General features: G+C 44.0%; 1 protein-coding gene across 2 annotated transcripts in view; it reads left to right on the top strand.

Moving 5' to 3' along the window:
- The window catches only part of LOC113455423 (major histocompatibility complex class I-related gene protein-like), a 73,981-nt gene that overhangs the window by 15,753 nt on the left and 43,904 nt on the right, over positions 1 to 14,324 (top strand). Inside the window, exons 5-6 of one of the 2 annotated variants that reach the window (XM_002940060.4) lie at positions 1,462 to 1,563; positions 4,630 to 5,171. The exons of the other annotated variant lie outside the window; for it this stretch is intronic. Of the exons in view, the coding sequence (XP_002940106.1) occupies positions 1,462 to 1,563; positions 4,630 to 4,682 (155 nt within the window). The 3' untranslated portion in view covers positions 4,683 to 5,171. Of the gene's footprint in view, positions 1 to 1,461; positions 1,564 to 4,629; positions 5,172 to 14,324 lie in introns of those variants that run through there. 2 annotated transcript variants of the gene reach the window in all.

Genomic DNA, 14,324 nt, shown 5'->3' with positions numbered 1-14,324 from the left:
AACCCAATAGGGCTGTTCTGCCCCAATAAGGGGTAATTATATCTTAGTTGGGATCAAGTACAGGTACAGTTTTATTATTACAGAGAAAAGGGAATCATTTAACCATTAAATAAACCCAATAGGACTGTTCTGCCCCCAATAAGGGGTAATTATATCTTAGTTGGGATCAAGTACAGGTACTGTTTTATTATTACAGAGAAAGGGGAATCATTTAACCATGAAATAAACCCAATAGGGCTGTTCTGCCCCAATAAGGGGTAATTATATCTTAGTTGGGATCAAGTACAGGTACAGTTTTATTATTACAGAGAAAAGGGAATCATTTAACCATTAAATAAACCCAATAGGGCTGTTCTGCCCCCAATAAGGGGTAATTATATGTTAGTTGGGATCAAGTACAGGTACTGTTTTATTATTACAGAGAAAAGGGAATCATTTAACCATTAAATAAACCCAATAGGGCTGTTCTGCCCCCAATAAGGGGTAATTATATCTTAGTTGGGATCAAGTACAGGTACTGTTTTATTATTACAGAGAAAAGGGAATCATTTAACCATGAAATAAACCCAATAGGGCTGTTCTGCCCCAATAAGGGGTAATTATATCTTAGTTGGGATCAAGTACAGGTACTGTTTTATTATTACAGAGAAAAGGGAATCATTTAACCATGAAATAAACCCAATAGGGCTGTTCTGCCCCAATAAGGGGTAATTATATCTTAGTTGGGATCAAGTACAGGTACTGTTTTATTATTACAGAGAAAAGAGAAATCACTTTTTAAAACTTGAATTATTTGAAGGTTTCTGGATAACAGGTTTCCAGATAAGGGATCCCATGCCTATATTCCTAATATCAATACCTTCTGCCCTATTAATTGGAAAAAAATGAACAAAGGGGCAGTTTACTAAAGGTCGTATTTTTTTTATTTTTAACAAATCATATTTCTAAGTGTTAAAAATCGTGGATTTTACTATTTTATGCAGTTTATTAAACAAAAAAAGGGGAAAAAACTGAACTGACAAATTGTATCATTTTTTGTTTGTTTTTTTCTGCTAGTAATCACATGAAAATGCAGATTTCTGGTTTTCGAGGATCCTTTCATGGGCTTTTTCATTTGTGCTTTTTAGAAAAGGTTGTTTTAATAAATTACTTGGCGTAAACCTTTAAAAGCACTAAAATGATAATGTTGATAAAAGGGCCTCCCCGGAAATCACCACACAAAAAAATCACCCACTTTTTATTCATTCCTATAGGATTTTTAGAAACTAATTTATCAAATGGAGAACTCTAACTTTCACCCATTAATAAATACACTTCTAAAGATCCCATAGGAATGAATAGAAAGTGGGTGACTTTAATCTCACATTTTAATAAATCTGCCCTTAAGTACATTATAAAGAGATTATCTTTGTATAAAACTTTTTTTTACACCATTCACTCTTTTTCATTCCCAATACACAGAATACAACAATAGGAGCATTTTGTACATCATCATCCCCATCTGTGGGGCACTGCTCCTAATGATTGGCCTGGGGCTATTTCTATTCAAAAAGGGAAAAAAAGGTATGTTTTTCATCTTAAAATATTTATATATTGAATATAAAACTCAATTTTCGCCAGAAAGTCACTCTAATGGTGCAGCATATAGTTACACTTGGGTAGGTCAGAGACACGTCGGAGACAGGTCACAGGAAGAGACAGATCAGAGACATTGGCAGGTCAGCAACAGGTCAGAGACATAGGCAGGTCAGCAACAGGTCACGGGCATAGGCAGGTCAGCAACAGGTCAGAGACATAGGCAGGTCAGCAACAGGTCACGGGCATAGGCAGGTCAGCAACAGGTCAGAGACATAGGCAGGTCAGTGACAGGTCAGAGACAGGTCAGCGGCATAGGCAGGTCAGAGATAGGTCAGAGACATAGGCAGGTCAGAGGCATAGGCAGGTTAGAGGCATAGGCAGGTCAGAGACATAGGCAGGTCAGAGACATAGGCAGGTCAGAGACATAGGCAGGTCAGAGACATAGGCAGGTCAGAGGCATAGGCAGGTCAGAGACATAGGCAGGTCAGAGACATAGGCAGGTCAGAGGCATAGGCAGGTCAGAGGCATAGGCAGGTCAGAGACATAGGCAGTTTAGTGACAGGTCAGAGACATAGGCAGGTCAGAGGCATAGGCAGGTCAGAGACATAGGCAGGTCAGAGACATAGGCAGGTCAGAGGCATAGGCAGGTCAGAGGCATAGGCAAGTCAGAGACATAGGCAGGTCAGAGACATAGGCAGGTCAGAGGCATAGGCAGGTCAGAGGCATAGGCAGGTCAGAGGCATAGGCAGGTCAGAGACATAGGCAGTTTAGTGACAGGTCAGAGACATAGGCAGGTCAGAGGCATAGGCAGGTCAGAGACATAGGCAGGTCAGAGACATAGGCAGGTCAGAGGCATAGGCAGGTCAGAGACATAGGCAAGTCAGAGACATAGGCAGGTCAGAGGCATAGGCAGGTCAGAGACATAGGCAGGTCAGAGACATAGGCAGGTCAGAGGCATAGGCAGGTCAGAGGCATAGGCAGGTCAGAGACATAGGCAGTTTAGTGACAGGTCAGAGACATAGGCAGGTCAGAGACATAGGCAGGTCAGAGGCATAGGCAGGTCAGAGACATAGGCAGGTCAGAGGCATAGGCAGGTCAGAGGCATAGGCAGGTCAGAGGCATAGGCAGGTCAGAGGCATAGGCAGGTCAGAGGCATAGGCAGGTCAGAGGCATAGGCAGGTCAGAGACATAGGCAGGTCAGAGACATAGGCAGGTCAGAGGCATAGGCAGGTCAGAGACATATGCAGGTCAGAGGCATAGGCAGGTCAGGGACATAGGCAGGTCAGAGACATAGGCAGGTCAGAGGCATAGGCAGTTTAGTGACGGGTCAGAGGCATAGGTAGGTCACAGGCATAGGCAGGTCAGACATAGGTCAGAGACATAGGAAGGTCAGAGACAGGTTAGAGACATAGGCAGGTCAGAGACATAGGCAGGTCAGAGACATAGGCAGGTCAGAGACATAGGCAGTTTAGTGACAGGTCAGAGACATAGGTAGGTCACAGGCATAGGCAGGTCAGAGACATAGGCAGGTCAGAGACTTAGCCAGGTCAGAGGCATAGGCAGGTCAGATGCATAGGCAGGTCAGAGGCATAGGCAGGTCAGAGGTATAGGCAGGTCAGAGGCATAGGCAGGTCAGAGGTATAGGCAGATCAGAGGCATAGGCAGGTCAGAGGTATAGGCAGGTCAGAGGCATAGGCAGGTCAGAGACATAGGCAGGTCAGAGACTTAGCCAGGTCAGAGGCATAGGCAGGTCAGAGGCATAGGCAGATCAGAGGTATAGGCAGGTCAGAGACATAGGCAGGTCAGAGGCATAGGCAGGTCAGAGACATAGGCAGGTCAGAGGCATAGGCAGGTCAGAGGTATAGGCAGGTCAGAGGTATTGGCAGGTCAGAGACATAGGCAGGTCAGAGACATAGGCAGGTCAGAGACATAGGCAGGTCAGAGGCATAGGCAGGTCAGAGGCATAGGCAGGTCAGAGACATAGGCAGGTCAGAGACATAGGCAGGTCAGAGGCATAGGCAGGTCAGAGACATAGGCAGGTCAGAGGCATAGGCAGGTCAGAGACATAGGCAGGTCAGAGGCATAGGCAGGTCAGAGACATAGGCAGGTCAGAGACATAGGCAGGTCAGAGGCATAGGCAGGTCAGTGGCATAGGCAGGTCAGAGACATAGGCAGGTCAGAGGCATAGGCAGGTCAGAGACATAGGCAGGTCAGAGACATAGGCAGGTCAGAGGCATAGGCAGGTCAGAGGCATAGGCAGGTCAGAGGCATAGGCAGGTCAGAGACATAGGCAGGTCACACAGTCTCATAAGCAACTTGGGCACCAGGGGATCTTAAACTCAGTGTCTATTTAACTCTATTTATAGTTAATAAAAGCAAACATTATTGTTTTCAGTTCTTATCTCAGGGCCACAGCCAGGGGTGGGCAGAAAAGGCACATGCCTAGGGTGCCACTGTGGGAGAGGGGGAGCTAGGTACATACCTCTTCTGCCTGCCTACCTACCCCTAGTCAGTACTGCAGTCAGAACTTATTCAGTGGAAGTACATCACCAAGCGGGGTTATATTTTGGGAAGATGATGCAGTTTATGAGTGAAAGTTGCCAGTGGCATGTGGAAGGGGGTGGGCGCTCTGGTACGAAATATCGCCTTGGGCAATCTATTGGCCCATGTTATAACTAGATAAACATATTTCATAGCGTGCAAACAACACTTCCATGTAATAACGCAGCCGCAAAATCCATCCTCACCTTTTTGTATTAAGCCAGTTTAAGGCTAATGTTACACAGAGTGAGTAATGATAAAGGAGTCACCAGTTGAAAGGCCTATGCAACAGTTTGGCTTTCCGCAGGTGACTAACTCGCTCCATGTAACATTAGCCTAACTATAATTAAATGGCTGCTGCTTTATGGGAAGCCATGATTATTGGAGATAGTGACGACACAATTATGGAGCTGCTAAAACCTGCAAAGAGTAGTTTGCACTTACTGTTGGGTGTTTCTTGTTCCAAAGATCATTATCATGAAGAATAAATAGACATTCTTTCTATTTCAGACCCCAATGGCAGCTATCAGAGTGGGAGCACGGAGCCACACATTGAAAATTGAACTATAAAGAGACAGTGATATCACTATGGGGTTGTTTGTAACCAATATCTGTGTGAGCTTTTCTTCTTAAATTATTACACACAGACTTGGTTGTGAGGGGAGATTGTTCGAAGTTGTAATCCCACATGGGCACATAATAATGGGCTAATTAACCAGTTCTTGACCAAACAAGCCAACGTCTTCCCACATGCAGATGGTCTGTATTTTGACCAGAACACATTTTACAGTAAGGGAGATGTTTAATAAGCTATGTCTTATTGTACAGCACTGTGGAATATGTTGGGGCTATAAATACATGTTATTATTAATAATAACAATAATAATAGATTGAAGCTGGTACTGAGAGTCACATGATCCTGTGGGGGTTATGGGTTAGTGGGTTTATAAGGCCATACACTCAGCTGTAAACTGCACCAGAGGAAGGGCCCATGTGGTCCGAAACATGTAGTGCTATGCATCTCTAATAAAGTTCACACTTGTTTGCACAGACGTGAGCTCTCCGGTGGATTCCTTTTACATTTTGATCCATTATTTTGGAGGTGGCGACCCCATACCTCTGTGTGGAGAGCTATTATATAACACTTGATTGCAGTGTTCCCTGTGGATAATTTTGGACTGCTATATTAATACATGTTGTTATTAATAATAATTAGTGATGGGCGAAATGTTTAGCCAGGCATGGATTCGCGGCGAATTTCCGCATTTTGCCATTGGCGGATTGTTTCGCGAAACGGATGAAAAAATTCGGCATGTAAAAATTCACCGCACGTCCAAAAATTGACGCTGGCGTCAAAAAAGAATAGTCGCCGCGTCAAAAGAATAGCCCCGCGATGAAATAATAGCTGCAGGAAACAAAATAATAGCCGTGGGCGACAAAAGAATAGTTGCGACCCACAACTTCGCCGTTTCGCAAATTTTTCACCATTTCCCGGATCTTTTGAAAGATTCGCTAATTTTGCGGCGAAGCGAAACGGAACAGATTCGCTCATCACTAATAATAATAATAATAATATCAGTGTCAGTATATTTTTCCAGGGAATGGCAAAGATCATTAAGATTGGTGATTGCAGTGCTGCTGTTTTAACCAATCATAGTGTTCACTAAGCTAAAAATTAAGGCCAATATGGCCACATAATATTATCACCATATAGATTGTAAGCTCTACGGGGCAGGGACCTCCATCCTCTTGTGTCTTTGACTCTTAACTTATTGCAACTGTATTTATCTTGTATTTATCTGTATTTATTGTTATACTTTGTATTTATCTATTATTATCTTACTAACCCCCTGTTTGTATTAATGTATTCAACTGTACAGCGCTGCGTACATAAGTAGCACTTTATAAATAAAGATATATATACATACATTCATTATCAATAGGCTATAAACAGTATAAGTGTTGAGGATTTGGGAAACTGCGAAACTCTTTTGACACAACCGCCAATTTTCTGGCGCAACCGCAATGTATTTGAAGCAAGCGCAACTTGTTTGCAACTTTTTTGATGCAACTGTGACTTTTTCCTCACTTGCGAAATGTTTTTCACTGGGAATTTTTGTGGGCGTTTCGGGCAAAAAAATCCACCAATGGCGAAATGCAGAATCCATTCGCTGCAATCCATGCCTGGCGAAAAATGTTGCTCATTATTATTTTATAGATAATAATACACTCACTCAGCTGATAGCACCAAGCAACTCACACTCTACAACTATGAAAAGTATTCACTGAAACAGTTTCCCTCAATCCTTCCAAGCAGGGTATGTCTATTATCTCTAATACACTATAGAGGTTTATATGTTAGTTCCCAGCAGCAAAAGCGCCTATACACCAACCAACAGAAAGAGTTGGGTCAGTAGGAAATAACACAAGGAAGGGACTGAATGTACTGACATAGCAATAAAGCTCTCTGATGGGGGAGGCACCAGTGCATTATAATATTACAGTATATCTCTAAAATTAAATTCCCATAGAAGGCTCAGCAGGGCTCATTTATAGTCTCACAAAATTGAACGCTGTTGTTGTATGCAATTATGCCATAAAAAAGAGTAACTGGTATGGGATCCATTATCCGGAAACCTGTTATCCAGAAAGCTCCAAATTACAGAAAGGCCATCTCCCATAGACTCCATTATAAGCAAATAATTCTAATTTTTAAAAATTATTTCCTTTTCCTCTGTAATAATAAAACAGTACCTGTACTTGATCCCAACTAAGATATAATTACCCCTTATTGGGACAGAACAGCCCTATTGGGTTTATTTCATGGTTAAATGATTCCCTTTTCTCTGTAATAATAAAACAGTACCTGTACTTGATCCCAACTAAGATATAATTACCCCTTATTGGGGGCAGAACAGCCCTATTGGGTTTATTTAATGGTTAAATGATTCCCTTTTCTCTGTAATAATAAAACAGTACCTGTACTTGATCCCAACTAAGATATAATTACCCCTTATTGGGGCAGAACAGTCCTATTGGGTTTATTTAATGGTTAAATGATTCCCTTTTCTCTGTAATAATAAAACAGTACCTGTACTTGATCCCAACTAAGATATAATTACCCCTTATTGGGGGCAGAACAGCCCTATTGGGTTTATTTCATGGTTAAATGATTCCCTTTTCTCTGTAATAATAAAACAGTACCTGTACTTGATCCCAACTAAGATATAATTACCCCTTATTGGGGGCAGAACAACCCTATTGGGTTTATTTCATGGTTAAATGATTCCCTTTTCTCTGTAATAATAAAACAGTACCTGTACTTGATCCCAACTAAGATATAATTACCCCTTATTGGGGGCAGAACAGCCCTATTGGGTTTATTTCATGGTTAAATGATTCCCTTTTCTCTGTAATAATAAAACAGTACCTGTACTTGATCCCAACTAAGATATAATTACCCCTTATTGGGGGTAGAACTGCCCTATTGGGTTTATTTCATGGTTAAATGATTCCCTTTTCTCTGTAATAATAAAACAGTACCTGTACTTGATCCCAACTAAGATATATGTAACACCTATTTGGCCTATTTAAGGACAAATCCAGGCTAGTAGTATAAAGGAGAGCATGGGTTACATGCGACACTTAATACAAAGGAGTGAGCCTCCGCTATATGGGAGAATTAGAGGGAGCGAGGGTGTAGTTGAACTACAACTAGCTGAGGTGTGTAGTGCAAATAGAGAATAATGGACGCCAGAGGATTCTTTATAGTTAACTATATTACAAGTTTATTTGGACAAAGGCACAGTGTAGTAGTGCAGCAGGGATTATACTCACAGACACAGCAGTGGATGGTCACAGAGAATAACAGCAGATGTGACCCCTTTAGGAACAGTACAACCCACTTGATAGGATATGCAGAGTATTAGCTGTATGCCAGGAATGGATGCCCTTTACTGGAACGGATCCCCTCCAGCCAACTATGATTCAGGGTAAGGAACTGCCTGAATCCTGCGTCTTAACTGTGGTCCCTACAGCAAGGCATACAAAGCCTGGGTTAGACTAAACCCTTACAGTCTCCTTTGATGGGGCTAGTGCTGCCCTTACTAAATAAGCTATCTATGCTCACCACTCCTAGAGGGTGCTATAAATAAACTGACTGTGCTGGCTTTACCTCGTTCACGGGGCCCTGTCCCCGACTTAGCACTAGGGTAGGTGGTCCCCTAGGGTACAAATGGCTTCTGGGCCTATGTTCTGGTCCAGGCTCAGTTGGGATCTGTCCAGAACACAGCATGCAGCCAAAAGAGGGAGACACTTCCTTGTGCCAGACACTATATAGTCTGCCAAGGGGAGTGGTCAACCCGGGCTAAACCTATAGGGGGTAGCCTAATAACTGTAATCTGAGTGCAGAGGGCTCTGCCCTATAACAACACAGATTTAGATAAAGATAGGGGATAACACCATAGGGAGCTTAACCCTATGGGTCCCTACATTCACCCGGGGGAAGAATCCATTCCGACCCGGCAATGGTAAATAACATTAAGTACACTTTTCAAGCAATAACAGTAGTGCATTGATTTAGTGCAAAAATACAGTACCCATACATCCACTTCTGATATCCTCTCCTGAGGAGTATCCGGTACATTGGATAGCTGAAAATGAAAATTTTAAGGCACAGAAAATATTAACTGTTTCGTTACTAGTTACGTTTCTGTAAACCATTTACAATACATGAGTGTCACTATGGATCACTCAGGCACTTACTTATAAAGATCCTTGAGATACCTTCTGGCTCTGCAACAGAGGTATAACATGCACAATACTTGGAGAACCTTGAGTCACCTCCCTGACCACTAAACAGGGGTGCTCAGGCACACACTTAGGTATCCTGGATATACCACCTGTAACCTGCAACAGGGATATAACAGGTACACTTACACATGGGGACGATCCTGCCTTCATTCAGGGGTCCCCAGGCACATGCTTGGCTGTAAAGAAATTGTTATTGGGCACAATTTAAACTGTAATACATCCCCACCCATCAACTTTATTAAGTCCAGGCCTTCCACCCTAACCCAGTGTTCATGAATCTCCCGACATGCACTCCGTAGGTGTGGATTAGGCAATGGGTTCCTACTCTCGGTGAGGTAGATGAAAATAGAAGTTGTAGTGGGATGGGGCGCAGCAGTCTTTTTGGTTGTTCACCCAACTTATAACTTTACAGTCCTCAGGGTTGAGGCTTCCAAAACATAACAAACCCACTCTGGGGTAACTGAAGAAGAAAAAGGGTCACATACTTAGTCTCAAACTTCGGGAGTCCAACGGGTATGTGCCCAAATATGGTGGGTGTTGCCCTTTTCTTTTAAGGTAACCAAACCCACCTCCCACCCGGGGGAAAATCCCATCAGTGAAGGGTACCCAAACCGGCATGGGGTTTTAGTGCATGTTCCTGTCGAACTTTGCTTTCGTCACCTCGTAGGAGACATAATATGCAGGATGGGGCTTATCTATCTTGCCTCCACTGGGGAGGTCCGAGAGTAGTGCAAAGTTCTTATCCTTCTCATACTTTCCACAGGATCTCACTCTGTGTTTTAGTATTGTGCGACCAAACCACCACTCCCGGGCGATGTTAGCCAGATAGTCAACATCCTGATGTAGTTTCTCTGGGGTTTTAGCAAGCAGCCCCCCAAATCCAAGCTTCTAGCGTCTGGATATCTCGCCATACAGCCACTCATCTAAGTGCTTCTCCACCTCATCATAAACCCACTCTGGGGCGTAAGGCATGTAGAACTGCCAAAGTTCATACACCTTGTTGTTAATCAGTCTCTGGACACGTGACACAACCCTATACTTCTCAGGATCTGCACGGCCTGGAGCCACCCAGCATGTTTCTTCTTTGCTGAAGGTGTAGTGAGGTGGTGGAGTATTTGGCAAAACAATGGCACCTTCTGGTCTACTCTGAGGTGGCCTTAGAGGTGCAGGTCTCTCCTCTCTCTGTGGGACAGTCTCAGCAGTGCCCCCAAATACCATATTGGGCCAATCTGGCTTGGCACGGCGGCGTTGTCCAGGGTAGTCTACTGGTATCCTGGACCCTGAGGATGAGGCAGCACTAGCCCGCTCTGGGGTTAAAGATCTTGCCCTCCCTCTGCCGGTGCAAAAACTTAGGGGCTCCATTTTCTGTGATAGCTCAGTGTCCCTTGTGGCCCTATTGCAGTGCTGTCCAACTGGCGGCCCGCGACCCCCCTCTGTGTGGCCCCCCACCTGTCTGGCTGCTTTGATGGCTTACCTTTGTGTAAGCTTTAAATGGTATCAGTACTGAGATTAACTGCCCCCCTGCATGGTTCACACCTCAGATTCAGGCTGTAATCAGGCTGTATTGTTTAAATATGTAATCCCCTGTGTTGTTCACACCTTTTAATACCTGCATTGTTCAACCCCTGCAGTGTTCACACCTCAGGCTCAGGCACTAATCACCCCCATTGTTTACCTGTTCACACCTCAGACATAGGTACTGTAGGTACTTATGCAGGTATTGCCTGGACTATGCTACCTGTGTGTGTATGGCACACACAGGGAGCATAGGGTAGGCAGAGTATGGCACACACAGGGAGCATGGGGTAGGCAGAGTATGGCGCACATAGGCAGTATAGGGCAGGGAGAGTATGGTACACACAGGCAGGGTAGGGCAGGCAGAGTATGGCACACACAGGCAGGGTAGGGCAGGCAGAGTATGGCACACACAGGCAGGGTAGGACAGGCAGAGCATGGCACACACAGACAGCATAGGACAGGCAGAGCGCTGCCTGTGTGTGCCATACTCTGCTTGCCCTATGCTGCTTGTGGGAGGTGATCCTGGCAGGGGTTTGTTGTGGGAGTTTGTTAGCAGTTGGAAATAGCCATTAAATGGTCCCTAAGGTGTGTAATTATGTGCTGGGTTGCTGTGCTATCCACAGGGGAGGAGGAGGCATATGGAATTTAAGGGTATATCTTAATATGACATAATTCTTTCACAAATGAATGACGGTTGATATCCCCACAGTAAGGACCAAGCATTTGGGATTTTGCTGTGCTACCACCATTGTGATAAAATAGGTGTGGTTTGGAGTGGGTGTGGTTTCAAAAAGAGGAGTGGTCAAAACTGGCTTCCATTAGCGGCCCTCCACCATGTATGCTAGAGAAATTCCGGCCCTCGGCACCGCAGAAGTTGGACAGCACTGCCCTATTGTAAGGCCAAATGGCTTCTGATTTGGCCACTGAAGGAGGTGCCCCTTGCTCATTGTCACTGCTGGTAGGTGACAGTAGGGCATCCCCAGAAGATTCCGCTATTGGTGGGGTGGCAGGTCTGACCGGGCCTGCACTGGGGGTTGGCGTGGCAGGTGGTGGTGGTGGGCTGGCAACTGGTGAGGCGCCCTCTTTGCATAATGATGGGGACTCTACTCTCACTGTAGGCCCAACCCAACAGGTGTTGTTGCAGCCAGGGCATCTGGCTTGCACATCTCCCAGGGCCTGCTTAAATTCCTCATTACAGCAGCCGCTGTAAGGTACTAGCCAGGTCTCCCCTTCTTCCCCACTCTTTTGGCCGAAAGTGCCCAGCCACACATACCGGTGCTGGGAACTAGGACATTGCATGGAGATTGCGCTGTCTGTGGCCTCCTGTTTTATTTTCACGTTGTCAGTGATTTCAGCCATATTAGTAATATACTGGCCACTGTTCGGCATAAAACTCCTTCTGCAGCCGCAGTATATAGGAGTAGTGATTCCCGCAATGAGATCCGGCCCAGAACGCAGCCGCGTATACTGGGTTACACCAGGGGGAACTATAGGTAACTGCCGGTTATCCGGTGGTTCCAACAATCGGTCGGGAAATCTGTATAAGGTAGTGGTCCCACAGCCGTGGGGTACTCACAGTCCTATGCCCTTCTCGGGGCCCCAGGTCGCAGCCGCGGATCCTGGTTCCGGAAGGTATAAAGCCTCGGTCCTGGTTTGTATTCTCTGCAGCCGCAGAGATAAGCAGGGTAACCGAGATGCGGTATCGATGTTAGAGCTTTTAAGCGTAAGCAGCCGTTTTACACTCTATCAAGCCGGAGCTCTTACACCATGCGTCCTTCCTATTCAAGTGAGAGTCACAAGATGGCCGCCGTGAGGTCACGATCTCGTGAAATGGCCGCCAAAGTCTCACAAACAACCCGCCTCTCACAGGGTTTTCGTAGGAAAGAGCACCAAAATTTAGGGGCGGTGATTGACAACTCCGCCGACCAATGGGATTACGCGGGGGGAATCCTCAAGCCCGAACCCATGGCCAATTAGTACTGTGCTTTTACGATCAGGTATGCAGGCGCCTTTTGTCTATCGCGTCCGGCAGTGCCTGTCAGCAAAATTTAAAGCCCCTTATTGGGGGCAGAACAGCCCTATTGGGTTTATTTAATGGTTAAATGATTCCCTTTTCTCTGTAATAATAAAACAGTACCTATACTTGATCCCAACTAAGATATAATTACCCCTTATTGGGGGCAGAACAGCCCTATTGGGTTTATTTCATGGTTAAATGATTCCCTTTTCTCTGTAATAATAAAACAGTACCTATACTTGATCCCAACTAAGATATAATTACCCCTTATTGGGGGCAGAACAGCCCTATTGGGTTTATTTAATGGTTAAATGATTCCCTTTTCTCTGTAATAATAAAACAGTACCTGTACTTGATCCCAACTAAGATATAATTACCCCTTATTGGGGCAGAACAGCCCTATTGGGTTTATTTCATGGTTAAATGATTCCCTTTTCTCTGTAATAATAAAACAGTACCTGTACTTGATCCCAACTAAGATATAATTACCCCTTATTGGGGGCAGAACAGCCCTATTGGGTTTATTTCATGGTTAAATGATTCCCTTTTCTCTGTAATAATAAAACAGTACCTGTACTTGATAAATGTCACACTATAATGTATATATACAATATAAATGTCACACAGTACTGTATTTATACAATATAAATGTCACACTATACTGTATATATACACTATAAATGTCACACTATACTGTATATATACAATATAAATGTCACACTATACTGTATATATACAATATAAATGTCACACAGTACTGTATATATACACTATAAATGTCACACTATACTGTATATATACAATATAAATGTCACACTATACTGTATATATACACTATAAATGTCACACTATACTGTATATATACAATATAAATGTCACACAGTACTGTATTTATACAATATAAATGTCACACTATACTGTATATATACAATATAAATGTCACACTGTACTGTATATATACAATATAAATGTCACACAGTACTGTATATATACAATATAAATATCACACTGTACTGTATATATACAATATAAATGTCACACTATACTGTATATATACAATATAAATGGCACACTATACTGTATATATACAATATAAATGGCACACTATACTGTATATATACAATATAAATGTCACACTATACTGTATATATACAATATAAATGTCACAATATAAGGCTGATTAGTAATTACTACAACAAATTACTACCTGGCAGTTAAGAAACCAGTGCAATTAGCATCAGAATTTAATAATCAGCCCTGTAGCTGATTAACCTAATTTTCTGCTTGAGGTTTTGCAATGACCCCTAAGCTCAGCGTCTCAACAGCTGCACTAACAAAATCCAATATGGGGAGCTCCTGTGACAACTTTAAAGATCATTGCTGAAAATATGGCATTTTTAGCTATATTCGTTTTTTAGGGTTTAGTTCTCCTTTATAAACTGGTGCCATGAGAGTGATAGGCAGCCTGCTTTGTTTGGGTTCCTCCATTAACAGATGTACATGTGAACAGGGTCGGACTGGGGGCTGCAGGGCCCACAGGGCTGCTGCCCCAGGGGCCCCACACCCCCCAAGGTGCCCCTGCCACGAACCCTAACTCCCCGCAGGGGCCCCCACCACCCGCCCGACAACCTACCCTAAATGCGCATAGGTTAAACACATCAGGGGAGGACACCGGTGGCCAGGGGAGCGGTAACAGGAGTTGGGTCTGGGCCTCCGGGGCCCAGCAGGTTTTTTGCCAGTACCCTGGTGGCCCAGTCTGACCCTGGAGGCCTAATTATAACAAGCCAGCTGTTTGCCACATTCATATCTGTTGATATAAATGTTAGCGACTCCCAGCAACTGTGTTGCTATAGTGACT

This window comes from Xenopus tropicalis, chromosome 8 (genome assembly GCF_000004195.4).
Source record: "Xenopus tropicalis strain Nigerian chromosome 8, UCB_Xtro_10.0, whole genome shotgun sequence".
NCBI lineage: Eukaryota > Metazoa > Chordata > Amphibia > Anura > Pipidae > Xenopus > Xenopus tropicalis.
The sequence above is the reverse complement of the archived record's forward strand: the minus strand, read 5'-3'. Positions and strand labels throughout refer to the sequence as shown.